Source organism: Hyperolius riggenbachi, chromosome 2, assembly GCF_040937935.1.
Source record: "Hyperolius riggenbachi isolate aHypRig1 chromosome 2, aHypRig1.pri, whole genome shotgun sequence".
Taxonomy (NCBI): domain Eukaryota; kingdom Metazoa; phylum Chordata; class Amphibia; order Anura; family Hyperoliidae; genus Hyperolius; species Hyperolius riggenbachi.
In genome coordinates, this window is record NC_090647.1 from 232478093 (window position 1) to 232504743 (window position 26651).

Sequence of the window (26651 nt, forward strand, 5' to 3'; positions counted from 1 at the left end):
GTACTGCAGAATTTTTCTTTTATGTATAGCTCCCTTAGGCATCAGCTTCCCTTTTTCATGTATTGCTCCAAATACAGCCTTCCTTTTCATATTTAGCAACCCCTATTTCACATCCCTTGGTCTGCAGCCACCCAAGGCCCGGGCCTTTGTGGCCTTTCCAGAAATCCGGCCCTGGGTGTTGGGAAAGGCATTTTCATTTGAGAAAACTGTTAGAAGCAGCTGGATGACCTAGGGAGAATCAATTTGCACTAGCTTGGAATTATTACAACCCTGCACCAACCCTGATCCCAACCACACCGAATATAAGCAAAAACCTCATAGGCCCTATAGAGCTGCTAAAGTATTGGTTGCACAGTTTGCAGTTTCCAGCTATGTGGCAGTAGTTTCTGGGGTTGTACACTTGCACTTTAACCTAGTGAGATTAGTTAGGTTTTGAAGCCTGTATTTATTCTTCAGGTTTGAAGGTTATATTCAGTTAGCACCTTATGTGACGACGTCACAATGCAGTGTTGACACATACATTTTTAGCAGACAATTCAATATTCCATTAGTAGCTGTCTGCTGGAGACATATTTTCATAGTGTTTATCATTCCCAAATTTGAAAAAATGCTTTTAAATAGTAATAAAGGCAGTCAATGACTTTTTAGCTTTTCTTTGCATGTGCTATGAGTACTTTTACCATAACTAGTAGGTGATCATTTTTCACAACATTTCTGAAGATCACACTGTGACATTTTGGGGCAATTACTTAGTCTAAAGCCTCATACAGATGTACAAGGCATGTTGATCAGCAGGGACCGGAAATGGATCCCTCGGGCAACAGTGCAAGGCACAGACGCTTTGCGAGCCTCCAGATATGTTTTATTGCAATGGGAAGGAGGTGCTTATGGAGCAGTGCATGAGTGTCACAGAGCGCATGGGGGAGGGGTGGTGATTGGGAAGAACGATGCCCTTGGCTGAGTTTATCCACCTGGCAGATTGCTAGCCAACACACTGAGGGGGGGATCGGGGACCACTACACACATGCACACGTAGATTCTAGTCAGAGGTGTACACTATTGGTCACCTTGGCCATGTATACATAGTTTTAGCTTGCAGGGATATAAATTCTACCATGCAAATTTCCAGTGACCTAAGGAGGAGTTTAAATGCGTCCAATTAAAAACTGCATCTGCTGGTTAATTTGCCAACAAATCACTGGCTACTGGATCTGATTGGCTATATATAAAGTCAGTTGAAATTTGCACGTTGGTAGAACGTATTGCTTATTTATAGGTAGCTTATAGATGTGAGGTGGAGAAATTGAACTTTGGGCTATGTCAGATTTCCCTAGAGATGACCCTAAGTTTTGTGCAGCAAACAAGGATGTTCAATGAAACACAAATCGTTCAGCTTTAATGCAGGGTTATTCACATTCAGTATGTACTGTAACTTTATGCAGTCCAGCTTAATTTTCCCTCTTGAGCATTTAAGTTGCATATATTTGCACATGTAAGATGACCATACGGCCTGGAACCTGGAAGAGACTTGAGAAATCAGAACAGTTTACTTGTCCACCTCTTCCTTCATCTTTATCTGCCATTACCACAGCCAGGGTTGTTGGATTGTTGCACATTTTATAAATCTATTACAATTTCAAATTGTTTTTCTAGTCATTGACATTGAGCGTTTCAAAACCAGCCAAATTATTTTTTTTATTACTTATTACGCTGAGATTACTTAAAGAGAATCTGTGTTGTTAAAATCGCACAAAAGTAAACATACCAGTGCATTAGGGGACATCTCCTATTACCCTCTGTCACAATTTTGCCGCTCCCCGCCGCATTAAAAGTGGTTAAAAACAGTTTTAAAAAGTTTGTTTATAAACAAACAAAATGGCCACCAAAACAGGAAGTAGATTGATGTACAGTATGTCCACACATAGAAAATGCATCCATACACAAGCAGGCTGTATACACCCTTCCTTTTGAATCTCAAGAGATCATTTGTATGTTTCTTTCCCCCTGCAGCTATCTTCCACTGAATTGTCAGGCTCTTTCTTTCTGCAGAGTGCAGACAGCTGTGCCTGTATGTAATTCCTCAGTATGTGAAAGCCCAGCCAACTCAGAGGAGGATTTATCCAGCTTGTAAAAGATAATAGAACAGAGAGAAGCTGCACTAATCTAAATATCACACAGGCAGTGTGCAGAGAGGGGCCTGGATGGGGGAGTTCATAGCAGAACCACAACACTGAAGAACTTGGCAGCCTTCCAGACACAGGCCTGACAAGTCTGACAAGAGAGAGATAAGTTGATTTATTACAGAGATGGTGATAGCAGAAAGTGCTGCAGTAAGCCAGAACACATTAGAATAGCTTTTGGAACTTGTAGGATGATAAAAAACAGGATGCAATTTTTGTTACGGAGTCTCTTTAAAGTAATCCTCTATAAGCTGAACCGTATACTACTTAAGTGTAGCCACAAGACCAGGATTACATGGTGGTATTTGCTAGGTGTACTCAGGTGGTATTACATTTGCGCAGTGTACAACATACAGCCTTTTATTATGCAGTGTGTGTGTGTGTGTGTGTGTGTAAATTTCAGGAAGTTAGAAATACATTTGTAATTGTTTTTCCTTTGTAGTTCTGAAATTAACTTTAAGCATTATTCCTATTTCTTGATTATCCCTTGTTCAGTGTTGTGTGTTTGCGCAACAGAATAATCATTTCATCATATCCTTTCATTCATCCTATAAGTGGGTGAAAATAGAACATATTCAGAAAAAGGTCAGGTGTGTGTGTGTGTGTGTGTGTGTGTGTGTGTGTGTGTGTGTGTGTGTGTATACTAGCAGATCCTACTTTGAACATGCACATCCGAAAGAGGTTGTGTTCATTTCAAGGATACAGAAGACGCATTCTTGTCGCAGAGGTGTGTTGAATATTTATCATACCTCCCAATTATTTGATATAACAAAGAGCAATGCTTTAAGACACACCCCTGCCACACCCCTAGTCACTAATACCAGAAAAGATTCAGAAGCAAAATATGCCGTTTTATAATTCAGACCACACTGGTCCTCACTATCATCATTAGTTCTTCTTCATTATAACATTTGAAATTAAAAAAAATATATCAATTTAATTTTATATAAATAACTTTTTTTTAGTCTAACACATTTTTCAGTAGAAAATGACATGGCTTTACATAGATCTGTACATGAGTCCTGAAAGTGGGACAGATGAGGAATAAAGTGTAACGTGGGGATTTGGTCCCCAAAGAGGGGACTGTCCCTCTGAAAAAGGGACAGTTGGGAGCTATGTATTGTAATGCGAGTGAAGGTGGCCCCACATAATTCAACCAAATCATTTGATTTGCAGCAGCAGGATTGTTTAATAAAGTGATGCATTGTTTTGAAAAACCGAATGAAACTTTGTTTTAACTTACTTGATTTTGGCCTTTTGTGACGTTTTTGTTTCAACAATAGATGCTGAGCAGCACTCAAATGACACAGGAGATAGGAGAGTGCAATCTGATTTCGTCCATGTACCAAAGGAACGTCGCTAGGAACTTCTCACAAGAATCAAGCACCACACTGTTAAAACTTCCAGATTATTATTATTATTATTATTATATAGCTCTTATAATCACATAACACAGTGCATATATTAAAATATCTTCATAGTTGCTGCACCTATTTTGATATATCAGAATCAGAATCATTTATTTCGCCAAGTACAACGGGAGTTGTACCCGGAATTATTTTTGGCACAGTGTTATGTGAATTTAAAGAGGAACAGTAGTGAAAATAACTTAATAAAATTGCTTATTGCTTACAATATTAATTTATAGATTATTTAATGTTTATCCATTGTAAAATCTTTCCTCTCCCTGATTTACATTTTGAAATTTTATCACTGGTGGTGACCTCTTTAGTTCTGCCTGGTGATCTGTACGGAATGTTCATTACTGAGAGTTCTATGCACAGAGGGAGATATTCTTTGCCTGTCAGTTGGAAAAATACCTAATTTCCCACAATATAACATGGTTCACAGATAGGAAACTGTCAGGACCATGGTCATGACATCACACTGTGGGAGGGGTTTCACCACAATATCAGCCAAACAGACACCCCTCACTCTAATGATCTATTAGAGAAAAGGTAAAGATTTCTCGTGGGAAAGTGGGTATCAGCTACTGATTGAAATGAAGTACAATCCTTGGTTAATGTTCCTCTTTAAAGGGTAATTTAAAAATAAAAAACAGATACTCACCTAAGGAGAGGGAAGGCTCTGGGTCCTACAGAGCCTTCCCATTCTCCTAGTCTCTGCTTTCCCCGCAGGCTCCCCTGTTAGTAGTCCACCACTGTTCAGTCGTGGACTGCTCTCTTCCACGTTGGGTATGCTTTGGTAGCACTCTGGCTCCCGAAGACGGACCGCACCGTACTGAGCACGCGCAATCACCTCTCTTGTGTACTCATGCGTGTGCAGTACAGAGCCACTGGTGTTCGGGAGCCTGAGTGCTTCTGAAGACTGCCGAAGTCTCCCGTGGTGGGAGAATAAATTGGAGGAGCCTGTGAGGGAACGACTACACCGGGAGGAGTACGGGAAGGCCCTATAGGTTCTCAACGTGTGGTACGCGTACCCCCGGGGGTACTTCTAATGGTTCCTTGGGTATGAGGGCTTGATGTACTTAACCAAGAATGATACATTTGTTTTAGAAAATATTATTTAATCACCAAATTGGTATTTTAGTTAATTAACCTCCTGAGCGTTACGCCGCTCAGGAGGTTTTGTTAGTTTGTGCCCCCAGGATTAATTTGCTGCAATGGCTGCAAAAACTTTAGCTAGCACTAGGCTAGCTAGTACAACTGTCCGGCACACCCCGATCCCCTGCGATTTATACCCCCCCCATTTATACATTACCCAGCCTGGATCCAGCTGATCACGCAGCCTCCCTGCACAGCTCCGGTCTTTACTATGGGGAGGATTGCACATGACGTCATGATGTCGGCGACGTCATGCGCAAACCCGATCCTCCCCATAGAGAGGCCGGAGCTGTGCGGGGAGGCTGCGCGATCGCTGGATCGAGGCTGGGTAATGTATAAATGGTGGGATCGCAGAGGATCGGGGTGTGCCGGACAGTTGTACTAGCTAGCCTAGTGCTAGCTAAAGTTTTTGCAGCCATTGCAGCAAATTAATTAATCCTGGAGCACTCCTGAGGACAGAGAGCGGTATGCCTGACAGTGTCGGGCATACCGCTAAGGAGGTTATAGCAATATAGTAAATGCTTGGAAATTGTTTAGAACCACTTATCATGTACTACGAGTAAATGTATATATTTGTCAAGGGGTACTTGTGATAATGTTTACTATGCTAGGCGGTACTTGTTGAGTACAGGGTTTTAACTACTTGCTGACTGCTCCACGCCAATTGGCGTGAGCAGTGCAGCAGCCCCAGGATGGCTCCACACCGATTGGCATGAACGGCTGTCTATGGGGCTAGCAGGAGATCGCGTGCACATCTCCTGCTTGGGGGGCGGAGCTCCGCCCCACCTTCAGTCTTCGAGCGGCGATAGTGGGGGGAATCACTTGTGTACTGTGTTGTGCGGCCCTGCAGCTTTGCCTTAAAGCTGCAGTGGCCCAATTAACCTTCCTGGCGGTTTATCTTTTTTTTTAATTTTTTTGTTTTGTTTCATGTAAAGCTACCAGAGTGGTAGCTACATGAAACGCCACTAGAGGGCGCATGTGTCCCTCTAGTGCGATCGTCGCAGGCATCAATAGCAAACGGGAACGCGTACATAACGCGTTCCCCTGTTTGGCTTCTCCTGTTGCCATGGCGACCGGAATGACGTTATAGACGTCAGCCGACGTCCTGACGTCAGATGCCTCCGATCCAGCCCATAGCGCTGCCCGGAACTCATTGGTCCGGGCAGCGCAGGGCTGTGGCGGGGGGGGGGGGCCCTCTTCCGCCCCTGCGTGCGGGCGATCGCTGCAGAGCGGCGGCGATCAAACTGTGCGCGCGGCTAGCAAAGTGCTAGCTGCGCACACAGCACTTTCAATGGGGCAAATCGCCCCACCAGGGGCAGAGATATCCTCCTGCGCGGCAAAGCCCGAGCTCAGCTCTGGCTTACCGCCAGGAAGGTTAAGTAATAAATGGCCTGGTCACTAACACCGCAGTCCTCAAGTGGTTAAAAGGGGTACATACCAATAAAGTGTTGAGAAACACTACTCTATAGGCCCCAGAGCCTTCCCTCTCTTTAGGTGAGTATCTGCTTTTATTTTTAAATTTGCTTCAGACTTGCTTTAAGAGCTATATATAGTAAAAAGTAAATTTTTAAGGGATTGGTGCCGGATCGTTGTGAGAAGTTCCTTGTGAAGTTTTGTAGAAATAATTGATGAATGTAGAAGATTTGACAACTGACCTATACAATCGATGGTTCAAAACAAGAGGAGAGGGAGAAATAAAAGTGGTGGGGAGGTTCAGGGTACATTCACATTATGCACATTGTGGTGTGTCATGATCACACTCACACAGCAATAGCCACAATGGGCTTATTCTGATGTGCCAGTTGACTGTCTGGTATGTCAGTTTCTGTTGTAATAACAAAATCTGAGCTGTGCACTGTTGGACCCTGTGCGCACTATGCTTGCACCGGGAAAGAATGGTGACCAAGTACTGTTGCAGGAGGAGACTAATTTATGAAATTGCAACATATTTAGTATGAACCAAGGCCTTGTTTCCATGTCCATGGTGCGGGCAATGCAGGCAGCCGCCGCAACGCAAGGTACTGCGTTGCTCTGCGAGGTTACCCGTTGCAGTTGTGATCCCGTGCATTTGTAATATTTTATTTTTTTATTTATATAGCACCAACATATTCCGCAGCGCTTTACAAAGCACAATAAGGGCTGGAACCCACAGGAGCGCTTTTGGCAGCACTGCGATACGCTAGCAGTTTGCCAAAACGCTGGGCTAATGTTAATGGATGGGGCAACTTCCACAGGAGCGTTTGCGTTTCTCAGAAACGCAAACGCAGGACATGCAGCATTTTGGGAGCGTTAGCGCTTCAATGTAAAGTATTGAACCGTTAGCGGAAACGCTCAGCAAAACCTAAACTGAGCGGTTTTGCTAGCGTTTTGCGGTTCAGCACACTGTAACAAAATGAAAAATAATTCACAGGACCAATCAGGCTAAAAACGCAAAACGCTAGGCACCCGCTGGGGAAAAAAATACAATGTTGCAAAACACGACCAAAAACGCGCATGAATCCGCTTGCAAACCGCTCAGACAAAACGCTAGCGGTTGCGTTTTGCGTTTGCGGTTTTCAGTGGGTTCCAGGCCTAAGACAAGGGGAACATAGATACAACTAGAAAAATTTACATCAGAGCCCCAAGCAGCACAAATATTGTGACAAAAACAGTAATTATTAGGAGGATGGCCCTGCCCTTGCGAGCTTACAATCTAAAGGGTAGATTTCAACAACCCCCCCCCCCCCCCCCCGATCGCCACCGCAATACGTACCCAACCGCGATGGCGATGATGTCATGTCCGATCATCGCCATAGCGACGAGTGAAGCTGAATGGTGAAGCTGCGGCTCTCGCGGGATCGCGGAGGGGTAAATTATTGCCGGAGGCGATCGGGGGGTTTAGTTCGGTGCGGCCGGGCTTGGGGGACATAGCTAGAAAAGAGTTGCTAGCTTAACCACTTAACGACCGCCCCCAGCCGATGGGCGGCGGCAAAGACCGGGCCCAAACGACCGCAATACGCCCATCGGCGGGGGCGGCTGCGGGAGTGTCTGTGCGGCGATCGCGTCATTCGTGACGCGATCAGCCGCCGGGGACTGGCTCCGCCCACCGTTCGCTGTAACCCGCCGGCCGTTCGGAAGCGCCGGCGGGTTACTAGCACCCGGATCGCCGCATGTAACAAGTATAATAGGCTTTGTAATGTATACAAAGCCTATTATACTGGCTGCCTCCTGCCCTGGTGGTCCCAGTGTCCGAGGGACCACCAGGGCAGGCTGCAGCCACCCTAGTCTGCACCCAAGCACACTGATTTCCCCCTCCCCTGCCCCCTGATCGCCCACAGCACCCCTCAGACCCCCCCCTGCCCACCCCCCAGACCACTGTTTGCACCCAGTCACCCCCCTAATCACCCATCAATCACTCCCTGTCACTATCTGTCAACGCTATTTTATTTTTAAGTCCCTAATCTGCCCCCTACTCCCTCCTGATCACCCCCCCACCCCTCAGATTCTCCCCAGACCCCCCCCCCCCCCCCCCGTGTACTGTATGCATCTATCCCCCCTGATCACCTGTCAATCACCTGTCAATCACCTGTCAATCACCTGTCAATCACCCGTCAATCACCCGTCAATCACCCCCTGTCACTGCCACCCATCAATCAGCCCCTAACCTGCCCCTTGCGGGCAATCTGATCACCCACCCACACCAATAGATCGCCCGCAGATCCGACATCAGATCACCTCCCAAATCCATTGTTTACATCTCTTATCTCCTCTAAACACCCACTAATTACCCATCAATCACCCCCTATCACCACCTGTCACTGTTACCCATCAGATTAGACCCTAATCTGCCCCTTGCGGGCACCCAATCACCCGCCCACACGCTCAGATTGCCCTCAGACCCCCCCTTATCAATTCGCCCGTGCAATATTTACATCTGTTATTCCCTGTAATAACCCACTGATCACCTGTCAATCACCCATCAATCACCCCCTGTCACTGCCACCCATCAATCACCCCCTGTCACTGCCACCCATCAATCAGCCCCTAACCTGCCCCTTGCGGGCAATCTGATCACCCACCCACACCAATAGATCGCCCGCAGATCCGACATCAGATCACCTCCCAAATCCATTGTTTACATCTCTTATCTCCTCTAAACACCCACTAATTACCCATCAATCACCCCCTATCACCACCTGTCACTGTTACCCATCAGATTAGACCCTAATCTGCCCCTTGCGGGCACCCAATCACCCGCCCACACGCTCAGATTGCCCTCAGACCCCCCCTTATCAATTCGCCCGTGCAATATTTACATCTGTTATTCCCTGTAATAACCCACTGATCACCTGTCAATCACCCATCAATCACCCCCTGTCACTGCCACCCATCAATCACCCCCTGTCACTGCCACCCATCAAACAGCCCCTAACCTGCCCCTTGCGGGCAATCTGATCACCCACCCACACCAATAGATCGCCCGCAGATCTTCTCTCCTCTAAACACCCACTAATTACCCATCAATCACCCCCTATCACCACCTGTCACTGTTACCCATCAGATTAGACCCTAATCTGCCCCTTGTGGGCACCCAATCACCCGCCCACACCTCAGAACGCCCTCAGACCCCAGCCCTGATCACCTCGCCAGTGCATTGCTTGCATCTATTTCCCCCCTCTAATCACACCTTGAGACACCCATCAATCACCTCCTGTCACCCCCTAGCACACCTACCCATCAGATCAGGCCCTAATTTGCCCCGTGTGGGCTCCTGATCACTCGGCCAAACCCTCAGATCCCCCTCAGACCCCCTTCCGATCACGTCCCCAGTGCATTTATTGCATCTATTTTCCCCTCTAACCGCCCCCTGAGACACCCATCAATCACCTCCTGTCACCCCCCTAGCACTCCTATCCATCAGATCAGGCCCAATACATCCTGTCATCTAAGAGGCCACCCTGCTTATGACCGCTTCCACAAAATTTGCCCCCTCATAGACCACCTGTCATCAAAATTTGCAGATGCTTATACCCCTGAACAGTCATTTTGAGAAATTTGGTTTCCAGACTACTCACAGTTTTGGGCCCGTAAAATGCCAGGGCAGTATAGGAACCCCACAAGTGACCCCATTTTAGAAAGAAGACACCCCAAGGTATTCTGTTAGGTGTATGATGAGTTCATAGAATATTTTATTTTTTGTCAAAAGTTAGAGGAAATTGGATTTTTATTGTTTTTTTCAAAAAGTGTCATTTTTCACTAACTTGTGACAAAAAATAAAATCTTCTATGAACTCACCATACCCCTAACGGAATACCTTGGGGTGTCTTCTTTCTAAAATGGGGTCACTTGTGGGGTTCCTATACTGCCCTGGCATTTTAGGGGCCCTAAACCGTGAGGAGTAGTCTAGAATCCAAATGCCTCAAAATGACCTGTGAATAGGACGTTAGGCCCCTTAGCGCACCTAGGTTGCAAAAAAGTGTCACACATGTGGTATCGCCGTACTCAGAAGAAGTAGTATAATGTGTTTTGCGGTGTATTTTTATACATACCCATGCTGGGTGGGAGAAATCTCTCTGTAAATGGACAATTGTGTGTAAAAAAAATCAAATAATTGTCATTTACAGAGATATTTCTCCCACCCAGCATCTGTATGTGTAAAAATACACCCCAAAACACATTATACTACTTCTCCTGAGTACGGCGGTACCACATGTGTGGCACTTTTTTGCACCCTAAGTGCGCTAAGGGGCCCAAAGTCCAATGAGTACCTTTAGGATTTCACAGGTCATTTTGCGACATTTGGTTTCAAGACTACTCCTCACGGTTTAGGGTCCCTAAAATGCCAGGGCAGTATAGGAACCCCACAAATGACCCCATTTTAGAAAGAAGACACCCCAAGGTATTCCGTTAGGAGTATGGTGAGTTCATAGAAGATTTTATTTTTTGTCACAAGTTAGCGGAAAATGACACTTTGTGAAAAAAAACAATTAACATCAATTTCCGCTAACTTGTGACAAAAAAAAAAAATCTTCTATGAACTCACCATACTCCTAATGGAATACCTTGGGGTGTCTTCTTTCTAAAATGGGGTAATTTGTGGGGTTCCTATACTGTCCTGGCATTTTAGGGGCCCTAAACCGTGAGGAGTAGTCTTGAAACGAAATTTCTCAAAATGACCTGTGAAATCCTAAAGGTACTCATTGGACTTTGGGCCCCTTAGCGCAGTTAGGGTGCAAAAAAGTGCCACACATGTGGTATTGCCGTACTCAGGAGAAGTAGTATAATGTGTTTTGGGGTGTATTTTTCCACATACCCATGCTGAGTGGGAGAAATATCTCTATAAATAGACAATTGTGTGTAAAAAAAATAAAAAAATTGTCATTTACGGAGATATTTCTCCCACCCAGCATGGATATGTGTAAAAATACACCCCAAAACACATTATACTACTTTTCCTGAGTACGGCAATACCACATGTGTGGCACTTTTTTGCAGCCTAACTGCGCTAAGGGGCCCAAAGTCCAATGAGCATCTTTAGGCTTTACAGGGGTGCTTACAATTAGGCACCCCCCAAAATGCCAGGACAGTGAACACACCCCACAAATGACCCCATTTTGGAAAGTAGACACTTCAAGGTATTCAGAGAGGAGCATAGTGAGTCCGTGGCAGATTTCATTTTTTTTTTGTCGCAAGTTAGAAGAAATGGAAACTTTTTTTTTTGTTGTTGTTGTCACAAAGTGTCATTTTCCGCTAACTTGTGACAAAAAATAAAATCTTCTATGAACTCACCATGCCTCTCACTGAATACTTTGGGATGTCTTCTTTCCAAAATGGGGTCATTTGGGGGGTATTTGGACTATCCTGGAATTTTAGCCCCTAATGAAACCTGACAGGTGCGCAGAAAAGTCAGAGATGCTTGAAAATGGGAAAATTCACTTTTGGCACCATAGTTTGTAAACGCTATAACTTTTACCCAATCCAATAAATATACACTGAATGGTTTTTTTTTTATCAAAGACATGTAGCAGAATAACTTTCGCGCTCAAATGTATAGGAAATTTTACTTTATTTGAAAAATGTCAGCACAGAAAGTTAAAAAAGTCATTTTTTTGACAAAATTCATGTCTTTTTTGCTGAATATAATAAAAAGTAAAACTCGCAGCAGCAATCAAATAGCATCAAAAGAAAGCTGTATTAGTGACAAGAAAAGGAGGTAAAATTCATTTAGGTGGTAGGTTGTATGACCGAGCATTAAACCGTGAAAGCTGCAGTGGTCTGAATGGAGAAAAAGGCTCTGGTCCTTAAGGGGCGAAAAGACTGGGGTCCTGAAGTGGTTAAACAAATAAATCATATTTAATTTTAAAAAATCCCTCCCGCGGACGCAGCCTCTGAAACTGCGTACCGCCAGGAGGGTTAAGTTCTCTTTTTTATATTGAATGGGACACCTACAGGAGAAAAAAAGACTGCATACATTTGGTATACCAATTTTTTTTTCCCCTTTAATTCTATTCCACCCCTGCAGTCTAGTTTGCTAAACTGGATTGCAAAGCTAATTTTATTACATACGCTAGCATGTAAACTAAATATTTTGGCTGCTCCTTTATCAAATATTTACACTTTTCCAAATTAAAGTGGATCTGAGCCCAGAACTTCCTCTCTGCTCTAAAAGATTAGGCACTCTATGAAAACAATCAGGGAAAAAAATGTTTGTTACAATGCACAGAAATCCCCCAAAAGCCCTGAAAATTTACTGGATGGACTTTCAGGGAGCAAAGGAAGGGTTAAAGCATCTTTCTTTTCCTATTCAGCCCTGTACAGCCTGCATTTCTATGTGCCATGAACACTTTTGGGCTTGATTCACTAACTGGCGCAAACCTAGTTAGCACGCCTAAAGAGTTTGGGCGTGCTAACTAGGGTGACTAGGGTGCTAACCAGTTAGCGCGGCCAGAGATTGTGCAGTGCGCCGAAAAGATTGCGCGGTGCGACGTGAACGTTGCACCCTTAACGTGAAAACTGACCCCCGGTGCCCTGGAACTGTGGCACCCTATGCGCTGTTATGGTAGCACTGGGTGCGACACTTCCAGTGCACCGGGGGTCAGTTTTCACGCGAAATGTGCGACGCAACGCGCAATCTTTTGGTCACACCGCGCGCAGAGGCATGTTTACCACTGCTTTGTGAATCAAGCCCTTCAGTCTGTTCTTTGCAAGTGCTCGGGTCCACTGAAAATGGTAACACCATAGTGAGGCTTTTATAAACAATATGAAACATTTTAGAAACTGGTAAAAAAAAAACCAAAAAAAAAAAAACTGTTAGTTTTATTAACTATTGGTTATATGATCTAGCCAGTTTCTTGTATAAATTGCTGACGTTGTGAATTGGAAATTGGTTTCTTTCCTTACGTCTTTGCTCAGGCTAATAAACTGTGTATATACAATCTGACATTATACAATGCATGGTCAGTGGTGCATATCCTGCACAGGGATTGCATATGCTGATATCGTTTATCTAGCTACTTGTATCTCAGCTCTTTGCAATGCCTTTTCCCATATGTCTGTAATCTTCAGCCGGGTAATTCAGTATGCGTTTATCTGCTCTTTTTTTCTTTATTAATCATGTATTTTTCCTGTAGATTGCCATCTGGGCTCTTGGCCAGTAATCAGATTTACTTATTGCCTTTAGTCACCTGTGGAACAAACAGTCTGGCCTGTTAATGACGTTGAAATGGCACAGAAATTGTACTATTTCAGGTGTTGTGACAACATCCTGGATGACAAGCTGCCTAAAATAACAACAAATGCTTTTTGTGACTGTGTGTATATATCCTTATTTCTAACACGCCTGACTTGGGGCTATCACGTGGACTGAAATGTAAACTGCTGAAATAACAAATTGTGCTGCCTTCACGTGTATGATTTATCCTCTGTACCTTTTTAATGCCCCCTTTTACTGAATTGAGATAGGAATCTCACTATTAACAAACTGGTTATAAAAACCCACTTGGGAGCTTGCTTGCTTTCTTTTTTTTAATTCGTATTTATTTTAAACTACTTTGCGATCACCCATAGTAAAATCTATGCTGCACTTGTGGCTGCTTGGTGGGAACCCGAAGTGAGCGGGGTATGGAGGCTGTCATATTTACTTCTTATTAAACAATATTCCTGGCATCCTGCTGATCTTATTGGCTCCAGGAGGGTCTGAATCACACACCTGAAACAAGCTTGTTCATGGTCTATGGCTACAAGCATCGCTGGTAACCAGTCTTATCTCCCGAACGATAGTCTGTACACACGCCGGATTTCATGCGGAAACGTGCGAACGTCGGAACGTTCAAACGACCCGTCGTTCGCGCAAATCCGACGTGTGTATGGGCCTTTAGATGCAGAGGATCAGCAGGAAAGCAGGACAGCAACGCAATGTGTATTGTTTAAAATTAAACATTTCAGCTTCCATATCTCTCTCACTTCTGGTTCCCTTTAAGCCTGATGCGGTGTAGCTTTTACTACACTGGCTCCATCACATGTGACGTGATTGCGTAACCTTGCTGGCACTAAATTCAGCTGAGCACCGCACCACGGTCAGGGGCAAGTTTCATTGGCTCCAGACCCTGTGATCACTGTGAGCCAATCACAGTGATCCCAAAGTGAAAAAATGGAAAGGAAAAGAAAAAAGAGCTCTGGTCCTTACAGGACCACTCCACCAAAAAAGGTAAGCAGTAAAAATGTGACAGAACCGACATGTTTTGGACTAGTTCATCTCCTCATGGGGGGATTCTAAGGGTGTTCTTTGTTAACTGACACATTTCCTTAACGGCCGTTTAACTGCCAGGATGCTAATACACCAGCCAGCCTCCATACTCATTTGCACACTATTTTGGCAGTTTGATTTAGCAACTGTGGTTCAGAAAATGCTAACAAAACCGTGAGAATCCCTATGAGGAGATGGACTAGTCTGAAACCTGTCAGTTCTGTTCTATATTAACTGCTTACGTTTTTCACTGGAGTGGTCTTTTAAGGGGTCAGAGCTGCACGGTCCTCAGTCAGTTAAACTGAACAGATCATTTTAAATCTTAGATCGACATGGCAAGAATACTAGCCATGTAGGTATTTTGTACATACATTTATAAGAATCTGGTTTCTTATTGTCATCTTGGTGACCTTTATCAGTGAGACTGTGTTTCCCCTGTTTGTTTGTGTTACATGTTGCTGCCACCAAAATTCATTGATGAAGTGTGAAGTTGCCCTTTTCCAGTCACTCACACTTAGAAAAGCGCTGGTAGTTTGACCCAGCAACGAGTAACAAGACTCCATGGAGGGAAAATGTCTAATTGGGCAGAATTATTTTGTCATTCTTCACTTAGGGGTGTAGTGTACTCAATTTTGTCATCAGCAGCTTAGACATTAACCACTTTCTGAATTTGCTACAGTGTATCTCCGCCCGCTGGAGACTTTATCTTCGTTCTAGGGCCGTAGTGTTTGATTTTCCCACAGCAACGTCAATGTCATATGTTGCTGTGTAATCCAAGATGGAGAAATTTCAGTCTTTAAGGAACACTAGGCAGGATTTGCATGTATGTGTATATATATTCCACAATATCCTGTAATATTGAGAAATTGTATTGTATTGTACAGGTCTTCAATGCAAAAACAGCTGAGCTACTTAGTCATCATCAAGTTGAGATTAAACAGAAGTTCCCAAAAGAAGGGTGAGTCAGTAGCATGAAGTTATGTATGTGTGTATTAGCACGTACTAATCTAGATTATACTATCTGCATTAGGTTTTGGAAAGTTATTTCAGCTACTATATCTCTTCCTATATCATTAAGGCCTGGGACCCACTACAAAGCACTATTGCTAGAGTTTTGTGGTAGCGTTTTGCAAGCGATTTTGGGAGCGATTTCCCTGCTCCTATATAAATACATTAGAATGGAAACTCTCCCAAAATGCTGCATGTATTGATTTGCCTAATCGAAATCACTCTATGTAAATCCGTCCCATCCATTTACATTGGCAGAGCATTTAGGTAAATGGCTAAGGGCTCTTTCACATCTGACAACGCGAACAGGAGCCGTTCTCCTGCACGCGTTGTCTGCCTGCGGCGTGCCGTCGGGTATCTGCAATCAGCGGCGGTAGCTGGTAATTAAACCCGACGGAAACCGCTGGCTCGCGGGTGCGTTGGAGGAAAAACTGCGCCCCCGGGTGCGTCGGAACCGCAACGCATCGAAACGCAGCGTCGAGTGTGAAAGGTAAAATGAAAGTCTATGGACTTTCATCTTACCTTGGTTAACGCAAACGGCTTCCGTTTGCGTTAACGCAGAAAGTCTGCCCTAATGTGAAAGAGCCCTAAGGATTGAAAGCGATCTCTAAATGCTAAAATAAAATTGTAGTGGGTCCCAGGCCTTAACCACTTGCCGACCAGGGGATTTTTCACTGATCGGTGCTGCGTGGGCTCTACAGCCCGCAGCACCGATCACGAGTGCAGCAGGGCGATCAGACTACCCCCCCCTTTTTTCCCCACTAGGGGGATGTCCTGCTGGGGGGGTCTGATCGCCGCCGGCTGCATTTGCTTAGCGGGGGGCTCTTCAAAGCCCCCCTCCGCAGCGTTCTCAGCCGCCTCGCCCGCTCCCTCCCTCTCCCTCCCCCTGTGAGCTGCGCAGGACGGATTTCCGTCCTGCGCATTGAAGGATAGGCTTCAGCCTATCATATGCCGGCGATCCCCGGCCAATCAGAGGCCGGGGATCGCCGATCTGCCTTACGGCGCTGCTGCGCAGCAGCGCCGTATGATGTAAACAGCGGGGATTTCTTCCCCGCCTGTTTATATTTTGCCGGAGAGCCGCGTTTGGCGGCTCTCCAGCTGTTCACGGAGACCCCCTCCGAGAACTGACATTGAAAGGGCGCTCGTTCGAGCGGCCGTTTCCATGGTAACCTGCAGACGACCAGTTTACGCCAATCCGCGTTAGCTGGTCGTCAAGAGGTTAAAGAGAAACTTCAACCTAGAATTGAACTTTATCCCAATCAGTAGCTGATACCCCCTTTTACATGAGAAATATAATGCTTTTCACAAACAGACCATCAGGGGGAGCTGTATGACTGATTTTGTGCTGAAACCCCTCCCACAAGAAGCTCTGAGTACCGCTGTACTTTTGGCAGTTTGTTACAATGTAACAAGGTTCACAGACAGGAATTAGCTGTTTACAGCTGTCTCTAACAGCCAAAACAGCTAGGAGCAGCTACATAACCTGCCCACAGTAAAAATGTCACCATGTAATAAATGTCAGAATGTAAATTGGGGAGAGGAAAGATTTTACAATGAGCAAACACTGACTAAATCCTTTATACATAATTATTGTAAAAATGAAGCACTTTTTTTTTATTACATTATTTTCACTGGAGTTCCTCTTTAAGGATACTGGTAATTTAAAGGGCTTGATTAATTTAAATTTCAATAAGCTGCAGTACCCAGTGCACATATTACAGATGGGCAGCTACAGCTTACTGCATTACCAATTCAGGAGAAAGGACCAATCGCTTTGTGCTGCAGCTGGTCGAGCAAATGTGGCCACAGCTAAGGAATCTTTCTATTGGGCTAAACATGTCCAGCTTCTGGGAAATCCATGGAAAAGTAAGCTTTATTAGCTCTCCCCTCCCCTAACGCTAACCCTCCTAAAATATCCCCCAATCAATATTCGCCATCGTTCATCTTCATGAGTAGCTGTATTATGTGGATCCCGCGGGCAAGGCCAATTCTGGACTTTTTGCTGCCTGAGGCAAACTTGTCAGGATATCCCCCACCCACCCCCCCTTTCTCGATTTTGGAAGGATCGCATAGCACCAAAAAAGAAAAATCACCCTCACTATAGGTAGATAGCAAGGTATAGGTGGCCCCTGTATAGGGTAGCCAGGTATAGTTCTCCCACAATATAAGTAGCTAGTATAGTTACCCCAGTACAGGTAGTGTAATTGCTCCCAGTATAGGTAGTATAGTTACCCCATTATAGGTAGCCTGGAGTGGGTAGCAGCCAGGAAGGGGGAGGGGGGGTAGCAGGGACAGCAGTGAGGAGGGTGGTCAGACCCATCCTTCCTTACCGGGAGTCCTCCTTGTCCGCGCTCTCCCTCCAGCTATTAGAGCAGCGTGAGTGTGTGTCAGGCAGCGGGTCAGGAATGAAAGGCTCACCTCCTTCCATGTTCCAGGTTCTGCGTTCCACAGCTAGTCTCCCCCTCAATGCCGCCCACTGTACTTGCGCAAGTACAGTGGGCACCATTGCAGGAAGTGAGGAGCTGTGGAACGCAGCAGTTGGAACACGGAAGGATGTGAGTCATTCCTTCCCCACCCGCTGCCTGACACACCCTCATGCTGTGCTAATAGCTGGAGGGGGAGCATGGACGGGGGGGGGGGGGGGGGGTACCCAGGCGAGAGAAGGGGGTCCAACCCCATCTCCCCACCGCTGTGCCTGCTGCCCCCCTTTCCTGGCTGCCACCCCCTCCAGCTCACCTCATGGTGGGCCCACCACGGCCAGGTGGGCAGCTGTAAGCCGGGTGGTGGCAGGCCAGACACACTTCTTGGTCCTGCCTGGCGCTGTCCCCAGACTTCCGCCGCTTGAGGAAGACACCTCACTTGGTGTCATGGGTGGGCCGGGCCTGACCCTAGGGCTTTTTGATCATATAGTCTCACATCTGGGAACAGTAGTGTATAGCAGATATCGGGTGTTTCACTATTCACTAACGGAGCACTGTACCTAAATCAGGCCATGCTTTGCTGCCTTTCCCACCACCTCTGTATCAGCTCCTCCTTCCTGACTGTAGGAGCTGGTGATGAGCAGGCTTGTATACGGCAGGGGTCACACTTGTCTTTCAGTTTCTACACTTTTCAGAAAACTGAAAGACAAATGTGACCTCTACCTTACAACAGCTAATGTAATTTATAGAGAAAACTGACAAATTGCGCAAGATGTCAGTTTTTTTTCTGCATGCGAAATCTGCATTCAAGTGTGACCTAGCTCGTCATTGATTAACATGAGTTCTCAGTTGAAGTCAGTTTTTCTGTGCAGAAAACGCGTACGAAAGCCGGTAAGTGTGACCCCTGTCTACAAGATAGGCATCACCAGTTCCCTGCATAATAGGGATGACAAAGTCACACTTTAAAAATGTTTCTTTTTTTTTTTTTTTAAAGTGTGTACTCACTATGGGTTTGGCACAGGACCTATGCATGCAAACCGCCCTGGCCCAGTGGAGTAATAGGAGTGAGAATTTATTTTGCTGTCCACTCACACCAAAGATAATCATCCATTCTTTAGTAATGTCCCAAGACCTTTAACACATCTGCCTATAGTGCAACATTTATAGTCTACCAAAGCACATTTTATGATTTTTATTATCTGTACCATACAAAAATACATGGCCACTTTGATCACAGTGTGGCTTGTTTCCTGTTGATCCAATCCGCGTCACTTGACTACAAACCCTTCCTCCTTCAACCCGGAAGGAGGAAGCGTAGTAGTCACGTGACGCAGCTTGGAACGCAACATGGGAGGCGCCGTGGGACGGATGAAAGAGGCTGCTGGGTAAGTTTAACCCGACCCCCCCCTACCGCTCAGCTGCATTAATTATCTGGATGAAATCCGAATGAAACTCATTGGGATTTCATCCGTATTTAATCCGTTACTCATCACTGATGACAGTTGGTCCAACTGATCCATCAAGCAAATCGGGCAAAACGGCTGTTATCAGTCGCTCGACTGCGCGTACACACGTCCAACTTGTCGATCAAACAACAAGTTGGACGGAAAATCAGGGCGTGTACGCACCTTTAAACATGCATGAATTTCTTACTTCATTGTCAGAAAGCTACAACGGTCATCCAGAAAGTAACAGCCCTTTTCAATAGATCAATTAACCCCATAAGCGTTATGCCGCTTAGTAGGTTTTGCAGCTTTAAGAGTCCCCAGGATTAATCTAACAGATTGTATGGCTGCAAAATGCTTAGGGTCCTTTTACACTTAATCAGTTGCTCTCAGTTATAACTGAAAGACAACTGATTTTCTAAGTAATGCCCATGTTTTCCTATGGCACCGTTCACACTTAACGCGTTTTAACTGAAAGCTTCTTCCCAATGCACTGCTATAGAAAAATCGCATACTAACGCATACCAACTGATTAGAATCAGAATCAATTTATTTCCGCCAAGTAAGTTTGCACCTACAAGGAATTTGTCTTGGCAGTTGCTTAACTAACACATTAGGTGTAAAAGGGGCCTTAGCTATCACTAGGCTAGCTAGTATAGGTGGCCAGCATCCCCCGATCTAACCACTTAATACATCACCCAGCCTGGTTCCAGCAAATGGCGCAGCCTCCCAGCACAGCTCCACTCTTCGCTATGGGGAGAATCATTCATGACGTCATGCGCAGACCCGATCCTCCCCCATAGAGAGACCAGAGCTGTCTGGGGAGGCTGCGCCAATCGCTGGAACCAGGCTGGGTAATGTATTAGGGGCTGGAGGCGAGACAAATTCTAAACCTATACTATCTAGCCTAGTGCTAGCTAAGCCTTTTGCAGCTATGCAATCTGTTTAATCCTGGGGGACTCCTGAGGTGAGAGATCGGCATGCCCGACAGTGTCGGGCATCCCGCTCAGGAGGTTAAGGAAACTTCTGTTTTAATTTTATTTTTGACACTGTATCTTCTGATTTCTCCACATAATCGCATCCTTTATTTAAGCATTTATGATCTTTTTTATTTTTCCTTTGTCTTTCGATCCTTTGTTGTAGTAGCATCACTACAAGCGCTTTGTGATTAACCATTTTTTAAAATGTATCCAATTCAAATTCATTAAAATCATGGTAAAAAAGCTGCGATTTTTACCACGATTTTAATGAAAGTGATTGGGAGAAATTTTTAAAAATGCCCAGAAAGCGCTAATCAATCACAAAGCGCTAGGAAAAGCAATTATAGTGTGGATCCGGCCTAACTGGCATCTTGCAGTCATGTGACAAGCGGTGCAGGGACAGCAGAGGTTAACCTGACAGATGGATGCAAGTTATGTTCCAGAAAAATAATACCTTGGGTGGCAAACGGAAAATGGCTGTTCCTTTTTGGTCAACTCTTGTATGTACAACAACTCACCATTTCAAATGCTGTGTTGGGCCCAGTGATGTCACTTCGGCAACACGTGATTGGGACGTAGACCACAGGGAGCCTTTCCCAGGACCGTGGGAGATAGTCATAAGTGAGTAAAGGGCACGGGGGGGGGGTTGGAAGGAGGTACATAGGCATGGATCGGGGCACAGGGGGGACAAAAGGAGACACAGGGCCATGGATGGAAGCACAGGGAAACAGAAGGAAACACCAGGGGAAGGAAAGGGGCGTGTGGTCATGAAATAATTTCGCATAGAGGCGCAAGGGGACAGGTGGCACAGAGGCACATGGGATGGAAGACGGGACAGAGTTGGCACAGGAGAAGGCTCTGAGGGGCACAGGAGGTGTAAAGGAGGCACAGGGGGACAGAGGGGAAAGTAGAAAGACACATTGGAGGCACAGGGGGGACAGAGGTAGCAGAGTGTTTCGACTTGTGTACAAAATCAGGTTACGAACTAACCTACTGTCCCTATCTTGTTTGTGAATTGCAGACTACCTGTAATCGTATTTCTTTAACATGTGACAATGCTACAAAACATTCATGTATTACTATAAATTTAAAACTTCATTGCCCCATTAGTTATACACCTATGCATTTCTCTTCTGTATTTTTCCATTTATAGGTGGGTAGAGCAAGACCCAAAAGAAATACTACAGTCTGTCTATGAGTGTGTAGAAAGGACGTGTGAGAAGTTAACCCAGCTTAGTATAGAAATTACAAATATCAAAGGTAAGACATAAACACGTTGGTTGTTTTTACATAAGATGTTGTTGTAAACACTCTGCTATCCTGCTGATCCTCTGCCTCTAATACTTGTAGCCATAGACCCTGAACAAGCATACAGCAGATCAGGTGTTTCTGACATTATTGTTGGATCCGACAAGATTAGCTGCATGCTTGTTTCTGGTGTTGTTCAGACACTACTGCAGCCAAATAGATTAGCAGGGCTACCAGGCAACTGGTATTGTTTTAAAAGGAAGTTACTATGGCAGCCTTCCTATACTTTTCACTTCAGGTTCCCTTTAATGGTGATAGAGGGCAGTTTTTGTTGCCTGTAAAAATAAAACACTTTTTCAAGCAGCTGCTATGCAGATAATCTTTTGATGGGTTACTCCCAGACTCAAATAGATTAGTTACCCAGGTAGCTAGAACGGGAAAGTTTTTTTTAAAGGTGGCCATACACTTGTTAGATTAGCAGCAGATAGATCATCAGATAGATTTCTTCTGATCTATCAGATGTGTTTAGGAACATTTTTTACTAGGAACAGATTTCCAATAGATTTCAGTTTGAAATCTATTGAAAATCGATCTGATGGCATTTTTTTGCCATCAGGTTTCCATTAGGGACAATCCAAAATGATAAGCAATCTCAACAGATCGACCTAGATTTGCCAGCCAGATCGATTGGAATCGATTGATTGGTCAATCGATTTGCAATTGACCAATTGATCGATTTTGATCGATCGGCCATTCCAAGGAAATAATAAGCCTGAGGCTGAGACTGTCTATATGACTGCTGACTGAGTCTTAAACCTATTAAAGCTTTATTGCTGAGTGACACAAAGAAAGTATTCTAAAGTAAAATTCAAATTGCATCATAGCAGCAGTTTGCCAGAAGGTTGTTATGGTCTGTTGATACCAATGTTGACCTTCTTTTGTCCTCAGACAAAATGCTATGTTTGGCATGAGCCAACTTGTGCATATTATTATAAACACACCACTGTCCACCTTTCTGACCCTCTAGGAGTACTTTTCCAGTGCTTGCCAATCACCGGAGATAGGCAAAGTGAGGTGATTCAACTACGCTAATCACCAGCGCTTGCGATTAGAATTCTTCCTGCAGCGTTTGTGGAGTGATTTTGTTTGAAGGAATGCAGGGTAAAATCACATTCCTTTAAAACACTCTGAAAATTGCTTAGTGTTTTGTGTAACAAATTTGCAATACCTAGTGTGTCCCAGCCTGTGGCAGAATCCTACTTTCATGCTTTTCTGTAGCAGGCCCAAGAAAGCCTGTTTAGGGTGGTGAATAGAATGAATGCGGCAAAATATAGGAAGATCATAGAGGATTACTTAACACTGTCTGCAGTAATCCTGAGCTTTTATAGATTACCCATCTTCTAGTTAGGCAATGACCACAAGCATAAGGCCAAAGCTACATGAAGATGGCTCTAAACAATAATTGCAAGATCAGAGTCCATACTTCAGGATGATGAAGAATTTGTAGCTGGACTTTATCACCAAATAGCTTGGTGGAGTTTTACAATGTGTCCAGATGCACAAAGCTGATAGACATACCGATCCAGATACAAGGTTATAATTGTGGTCAAAGGTGCATGTACTGAATGTTGTCTTAGATGATGTGGACACTTCTTCATTTTGTTGTTTCTGTTTTGCTTTTCAGAGAATTGTTTTGTTTTCATTCAGATTTACACAAAAGAGCAGCTTAATAATCCCAATGTGATTGTATGAGCCAACAATAACACAGAAAAACTTCAAAAGCGTTGATACGTTTTTATATTCTTGTATTTTTGGTCTTCCGTTTAGCTAATTTTGTATTTTCTCTTTATATAGCAATTGGAGTTAGTAACCAGAGAGAAACAACGGTTGTATGGGACAAGACCACTGGAGAGCCCCTATATAATGCAATTGGTGAGTCTGTGCTACTCGCATCAATCTGTGTATAGCCTAGGCATTCTTCTATTTCTAAACGTTCAGTCCGTAAACTCATAGCAGACCAATGCTCAAATGTACAGTTTAATTTTATAGAGATGTTTCTTAATATATGTAGAACAAAGTAAGGTCCTGGAAGAAGGAGCTTTAGACTCTTTACAGCAAGGGTGTCAAACTCCATCGTGTAAGGGGACAAAATCTAAAACATGGTATAGGCCACGGGCCAAATTTTAAATTAAGATTTAACATTTCTTGTACAGTCTCAAACTAAGTGGTGTAACTATGGTGACTGTGAAGAGCCCACTCCTCCCACTTCTGCAGAATAGCACAGTTGAGCAGTTTAGAATGCACCTGCTCTAGTGCTGCTTTTGGTCTCCTCTGATCTTCCTGACAGCCACACACTCTATGCCAGGGGTGTCAAACTCAAATAGACGGAGGGCCAAAATGAAAAATTTAGACCAAGGCGAAGGCCAAAAAGTCAGTCATTTATCCCCCCCCCCCCCCCCATCCCAATCCATTTGGAACGATCACACAGCACCCAACAATTTTCACCGCATGCTATAACCGCGGTGGGACAAAAAAAAACCCCGCCCTCAGCATGGGTAGGTAGCCAGAAATAGGTGCCCCCAGTATAGGTTAGCCAGACATAGGTGCCCCCAATATAGGTTAGTAAGTACTTCCTGCATACGCGCCTACTAGGAGCCGCTCTGCTGTCTTTTCATCACCGCTGATGCCTGTGCTGCATGCCTCACTGCCGCGCATGCAGCGAAGATTACCAGGGGAGCGGACTTGGGTGCAGGAAGGGCCACTGACTCAAGGAGGTAAAGGAGCGCCGGCCTAGGAGAAAGTGACTGCACTCCTTAGAAGACGTTGGGAGGCAGAGCGAGTGATAGAGCGTAGCCATACTTTATCACTCGTATGAGGAGGGATGGCAGAGCAAGTGAATGAATGTGGCCCGGGAGATAACGGTTCGGAGGTGCAGACAAAAAGCAACAAAGACTTCAAACCTTAGGAAATAACCGGTAATAATTCCGGCCAGCCGGTGCACAGCGTCCTCAGGCACACCACACCTGTAGTACATGTAGCAATATGAAAAAAGGACACGGCACTCTGTGGCTGAATGCAGCAACAAGCTGTATTGGAGCAGCAAGGTAGTACACACAACGTTTCGGGCGGAGCCCTTCCTCAAGTGTAACACCCACCATCCAAACAGGTAAAAAAAAAAAACACCCCCCCAGGAAGTGACATCAACAATATCAAAATACATAAGTATATCAAAACAGGGAACTTACACACCAATGTCTACCCTGAAAATAGAGGAAAAACATCTGTGTGCAATACCACAATAAATATACACATCTTACAAAATGTAGCATAGAAAAATTACATAATTAGCCAAATCTGAGTAAAAAGCACTTATCAGTCCATATAGTTCATTGATCATCCGTGGGTTCTCCCCTAGGAAAAAATCACAAGAAACATGCAAAATGATTGCTTTCATTCAGGCCTCGTGGTGCGATACAATCAAATCTCCATATCCATTTAGCCTCCCGTTGGAGGAGAATTTTATCACGATCTCCACCTCTCTTTAGAGGGGGGATGGCATCCACAATAAACCACCTTAACTGTGCCACGCTATGCCCCATCTGCACAAAATGTCTCGAAACCGGAGTGTCATACTGTGTCTTGCCAACCGCTAAATTCGCGATCGCTTGTTTGTGCTGTTGAATCCTGATCTTGGCCATGCCTCTGGTCTAACCGATGTAGACCAGACCGCATGGACATTTCAGGCCATACACGACAAACGTATTGTAGCAGTAAAATCGATTAGTAATATACATCCTCTTACCCGTATGAGGGTGTGAAATGTAAGTCCCTCTTATAATCGCACCGCAACAGTTGCAATTAAGGCATGGAAAAGTTCCACACCTCGCAACTGCTGCAACGTCGGAGACCACTCTCTTCACGTCCGAGCTACACACCGTATCACAAATGGTTTTACCCTTTTTATAGGCAAACAGCGGTGGCTCTTGAAACAGATGACCAAAATCTTTATCAAATTTCAAAATAGAACAAGGATTGCGTATCACCCTTCTAATCCGCTCAGATTGATGGCAAAACGTTGTCACAAATGGAATACGTTCATTCGATTTTTTTTCTTTGATTTCACAATACTCTGTTTAATCAACTGCTCTCTATCAAGATCGCGAACTTCCTTTAGATACGGTTAGCAGGGAACCCACCTCATATCCCCTAGATGATAGTTTCTTTATCAATTTGGTGGAAGCCGCATCATAATCTGATGTGGACGAACAGATCCGCCTGGCCCTTAAAAATTGACCTTTGGGGATCCCCCGCTTAACACAACCAGCATGGAAACTGTCCGTCCTCAAGAGATTATTGCGTTCAGTTGGTTTAGAAAACAATTTAGTGATCAATTCACCACCCTCTCTAGAAATAACATCCAGATAATTCACACTGACCTCAGACCATTCGGCCGTAAATTTGATTGTGGGGTGCATTGTGTTGGCTGCAGCCACCATAGACTCAAAACGATCTGCAGAACCCTGCCACAATATTAAAATGTCGTCCACAAATCGAAAATATGCCAGAATATCATGGGCATATTCAGGATTAGCCACGAACAACGTTTTTTCCAAATCTGCGACGAATAAATTCGCCACAGATGGTCCTACAGGTGAACCCATACTTGTTCCCTATAATTGGAAATAAAATTCGGAGGTGCAGAGCAGTGTGCGTGGCCGCTGGCCAAAATCAATGTAAATATAAAAAGCACTGGCGAGCCAAGTTTTATGGCACTGCAGGCCAAATATGGCCAGCAGGCCAGATTTTGACACATAGTCTCTATGCTGTGTAGCATACCTCCAGGTCCTGAGGCATGTCACATGATCGGGAGGAGGTATTGAAGCACAGAACATGCGACTGCCAGAAAGAACAGAAGAGACACAACACATCGCTGGAACAGGTGAATATTACGCTGATTTGCTGTGCTTATCTGCTATGTGGAGAGATTGGGGAGGGGGGTTGTTTTTCCAGCCACCAGTGGGTGTTTGAGAGGTTTGCATCCCAGAGAGAGGGTCAATGCTAATTTCATTGGGGGTGTCTCTT

General features: G+C 44.8%; 1 protein-coding gene across 3 annotated transcripts in view; it reads left to right on the forward strand.

Annotated features, from left to right (window-relative positions):
* The window catches only part of GK (glycerol kinase), a 136379-nt gene that overhangs the window by 18069 nt on the left and 91659 nt on the right, over positions 1-26651 (forward strand). For all 3 annotated transcript variants that reach the window (XM_068268313.1, XM_068268315.1, XM_068268314.1), the window contains exons 2-4: positions 15353-15426; positions 21475-21581; positions 23424-23501. In XM_068268313.1, the coding sequence (XP_068124414.1) occupies positions 15353-15426; positions 21475-21581; positions 23424-23501 (259 nt within the window). The remainder of the gene's footprint in view (positions 1-15352; positions 15427-21474; positions 21582-23423; positions 23502-26651) is intronic.